This window comes from Cyprinodon variegatus, unplaced genomic scaffold, assembly GCF_000732505.1.
Source record: "Cyprinodon variegatus isolate N-32 unplaced genomic scaffold, C_variegatus-1.0 Scaffold57, whole genome shotgun sequence".
Taxonomy (NCBI): Eukaryota; Metazoa; Chordata; class Actinopteri; order Cyprinodontiformes; family Cyprinodontidae; genus Cyprinodon; species Cyprinodon variegatus.
In genome coordinates this window covers 686,176-690,475 of record NW_015150510.1, presented here as the reverse complement: position 1 = coordinate 690,475, position 4,300 = coordinate 686,176, and the positions used below count along the sequence as shown (strand labels likewise).

General features: G+C 37.0%; 1 protein-coding gene across 1 annotated transcript in view; it reads right to left on the bottom strand.

Moving 5' to 3' along the window:
* LOC107082602 overlaps nucleotides 1-3,533 on the bottom strand; it is an 8,430-nt gene extending 4,897 nt beyond the window's left edge. Inside the window, exons 1-3 of the mRNA XM_015371371.1 lie at nucleotides 2,766-3,533; nucleotides 2,544-2,662; nucleotides 2,306-2,471 (exon numbers count right to left, since the gene is read on the bottom strand). Coding sequence (XP_015226857.1) covers nucleotides 2,306-2,471; nucleotides 2,544-2,662; nucleotides 2,766-2,883 — 403 coding nt within the window. The 5' untranslated portion in view covers nucleotides 2,884-3,533. The remainder of the gene's footprint in view (nucleotides 1-2,305; nucleotides 2,472-2,543; nucleotides 2,663-2,765) is intronic.
* Between the last annotated feature and the right edge of the window lie 767 nt (nucleotides 3,534-4,300).

Here is a 4,300-nt window from a genome sequence, read left to right as displayed (position 1 = left end):
GACTGATTTAAGACATTTTAATACCTATTAAGGCCTTAGTTTTATTTTGAAGAATTCAATGCCTTTTAAGACTTCAAGGACCCGTGGGAACCCTGAATTATGCTGGCAAAAAGAATATTAAAGTTCCAGCATTTTAAAGAATACATAAATACAAATAACTGTCATAAATATAATAGATCAAATTCATAAAGAAATATCTTAATTTTTTCCAGGTAAAACTTAGAAAACCAGTCTATACATGTTAGGACAGTGTAATAAAGTACTCTATGTTTACCTGATCTTGAAATAGTTCAAATTACACAGAGGGCAGTAGTCAGGTTTTACTCAAGTAGGAGAAGCAATACTTTACAAGAATATTACTCAAGTAAAAGCAAAAAGTACAGCACAGTAAACCGACTCCTAAATCTTTTTCCAAATTGTTACTCAAATGTAACCTATTAAATGTGACCAATTACTGTACTACCCACTTCTGTTTAAAAAAGCAAAACCTACACTTAAAAGAAAACAACCAGTTTCATGTAAAACATGCAATATTCATAGTATACCACATTGGTGCTTTTTTAACTGAATCATGCCATGCATCCTGTGGATGGCCCAAGAACCTTTGCATAATGGACTGTAAGAAATACTCAGACATTGCCTTATGGATGGAAGCAAAGTTCAAACTGCACCAATGAGAACGTAAAAAAAACTCATTGCCATGCAGTGGCTTGTTCTCTCTCACTTGCATCTTGATAGGTTGGGAATTTAGAAGAGACTTTCTCTTGCATAAATACCGTTCATTTTTGCAGCAGTATACATGGCACTGCTGTGCATTTAGATGCACTGTCTTAAAAGTTTATATACCAGTGGCTGGTGCAATCATTGGGTCATGATTATGAATATTTTAGTTTGATAGGAGTCACAGCGGCATATTAAAGTCACTGAGAAAAAAATAAAGAAAATTCCAAGTTTTTTCATTAATGAATAGAAAAAGAACAGGACATTTCAAAAGGATTTGTCTGACTTAAGTCTCCATAGCAATTTCAGATATCTGCATCCCTTGGGTCAAAATTTAAAACCATATTTGGAGTCAAAATTGAGACATTGGCTGCAATATCAGGGTTTATACAGGAAGGAGAAACTCTAATTTAATGCTCTTAGAAATAATTTTAATGCCATCAATAAGTACACATTACTCATTTGGATATATACACATCTCCAAATCCTTCGTAATCTTTACCATCGACAGGCTGCAGTCATGTCCCGAGTTTCTCGTTTTCCAGCCACTTTTATTTGCTTTTTCTGGGCCTGGAGCTTCTGTTCCGAATATATGGCTTTAGGATCAACCAGGAGCAGTTCCACACAAACACGTGGAACCAGTTAAATCTGATAAATTTGACAAAATTTTTTATTTTTTTTATCAAGCATTTTAATGCCAAATAAGGCATTCATTTAAAAAATTATTTATTGACTTGTAATGACCCGCAGAAACCCTGAATATAGAAATTCTAGCTCTAGGAATAAATTGATTTGGACAGTTCTCAAAGTTCTACGACTCAGAGATATTCAATACATTTTAGTACAAACTTAAAGTTTTGAATTGGCAGCCAATTTCCTATGATGGTTCAACTTCACTGCAAGTCAAGTTATAGATAACAGCCAAAATATGGACAAATGGCAATGGGCAAATGCATAGAGAACAGGCAATTCATACCATTTACTTTGATTTTTGAAGCAGCGGTGGTCCACTCAGTTTTCACTACCATTCCCTCAGCATGACAGGTGACCATCGGAGGATTTTGTGAGCCCTTTCCCATTAAAGGACAGGACATTCTCACAGGTAGGCCCAACCAGATCAATGGAAGCACATAGTAGTTCTCCTGCAACCAGAGAAAACAATGCGTTGATAAGCTCTGCATAGATGGGAGGACAGCTTGAAACAGAAAACCCACCTGAATAATGACAAAGCAACCGTCATAAGGTGCCTGCAAGACCAAGTCTTTCTGAGTCGACCGGATGGTGTATCCACAGCTTGAAGGCAACTTTGTCAAAGATAGGGGAGATAAGTTACCTGAAAAGAAAAAGATTGAGGNGCAGAAACCCTGAATATAGAAATTCTAGCTCTAGGAATAAATTGATTTGGACAGTTCTCAAAGTTCTACGACTCAGAGATATTCAATACATTTTAGTACAAATTTAAAGTTTTTAATTGGCAGCCAATTTCCTATGATGGTTCAACTTCACTGCAAGTCAAGTTATAGATAACAGCCAAAATATGGACAAATGGCAATGGGCAAATGCATAGAGAACAGGCAATTCATACCATTTACTTTGATTTTTGAAGCAGCGGTGGTCCACTCAGTTTTCACTACCATTCCCTCAGCATGACAGGTGACCATCGGAGGATTTTGTGAGCCCTTTCCCATTAAAGGACAGGACATTCTCACAGGTAGGCCCAACCAGATCAATGGAAGCACATAGTAGTTCTCCTGCAACCAGAGAAAACAATGCGTTGATAAGCTCTGCATAGATGGGAGGACAGCTTGAAACAGAAAACCCACCTGAATAATGACAAAGCAACCGTCATAAGGTGCCTGCAAGACCAAGTCTTTCTGAGTCGACCGGATGGTGTATCCACAGCTTGAAGGCAACTTTGTCAAAGATAGGGGAGATAAGTTACCTGAAAAGAAAAAGATTGAGGATCAAAAAAAATAAAATAGCTTTCCCTTTTCATTTTTTCCCCCCCACAAAGAGTAACAGATTAAAATCCATAAAAAACATACCCCTGTCTACAAGGATGACAGATTCAGGGGTAGAAGTTGCATCATGAACCAGAAGCTTCATGGAGTCTTGTGAGCATTCCACCTTTGACTCCATTTTAAGGAGGTTTTCCATCGCCATCTTTTGCCAGTCAATTCTTTCAGGAGATTGTTTGGTCTGCCAGCCTTTTCAAATAAATTTAAATTAAATATATTTGTACTACAATGATTCAACAACCTCCTCCACATTTTTAGAACCTAAACATGTTTCAGGTTCTGCAGCACATACCCATGTCGGACTGGTAGTCAGTTTCAACATCCAGCACTGGCTTTCTGGAGTTGGTTGCATTGAGCTTAGCCTGGCTGAAGGAACTTTGTCCGATTAAGAGTCTTCCATTGTGCAGGTGAGCTCTTTCAGTTTGGCTTTTGGTGTGCACTGAGGTTTCTCTAGATTTATTCAATGCATTGAGCTTTGTCGGTTTGGAACAGTTGCATAGTGACACTACAAACAAAAGAAGTCCCAAAGATACTAAAACTACACCCCCTTTGCTTTCTCTGCACGCCATTAGAACGAAGGAAAAAATAAAGTAATGCAGACAGGCAAATGGCCTCAGCTCGGTCCAACATAAGCTGTACCCTGTACCTAGCAGGTATGTTCAAGCCCAAAGGCGCACAAACAAAGTTCTAATTATGTTCTGCTAAACAGCTGAATGCAGCAGGTGCAGGCTGTTGTGCTAATTAGCATGTGGAGCAGTATATGGCAGTTGTGTGAATCAAAAAGTAAGATTCTATGAGGTCCATGTAGAAGCTGTAAGCTTTCTACTTCTAATAAATTGTATAACAATAGTTTAATCAAATTAGGTGTGCACAAAAAGGACAAAGCTAATATCAGCTCCAATGACAGAATAGACAGAAACGTATTGTTTTAATCTTTTGGTCTAATTTAGTGGTTATCCTGTAGGAACTGCTAGCTTAGCTTAGGATTTTCAAACAGTAACTAAACAGACTTTGACTTTTTTCATGATGAAGTTTGGAAATAAAATAAAAATCTACAGAATTGTCCCAAAAAGTTGAAATTCCAAATGAGGAAGCGAGAGTTTCTGACCAACCCAGAACTCTAGATCCAATATGGCTGCCAGGTTAGTTACAGTACTCACCTTTTTTTTTTGCATTACTCTATTCACATGTCCTTCTTTTCTTCTAGCCTTGAAGGTAGAAAACACACCAAACTATAGTATATATAGAACCATAGAACCAAACTATATAGAATATTAAAAGCTTTTGTTTTCTAAGTCTTGGAACAGGAATGTGATTTAGTTGGATTGGATGTCATTCCCATTCCAAAAACTTCCAAAAAATTTGGGAAATTAATAGGATGTTTGCCAAAATTTAGTATTGACTTAAAAAATGCGTCTCTCCTCCTTTGACTTCTGGCTCCAACATGGCAGCTAGTGTATTTGCACAACTTATGGCTCCAAAATCTCTTTATATATATATATATATAAAAAATAAAATGACAGTTGGAAAATACTTTAATTTAAATATCTCATTTTGCTATG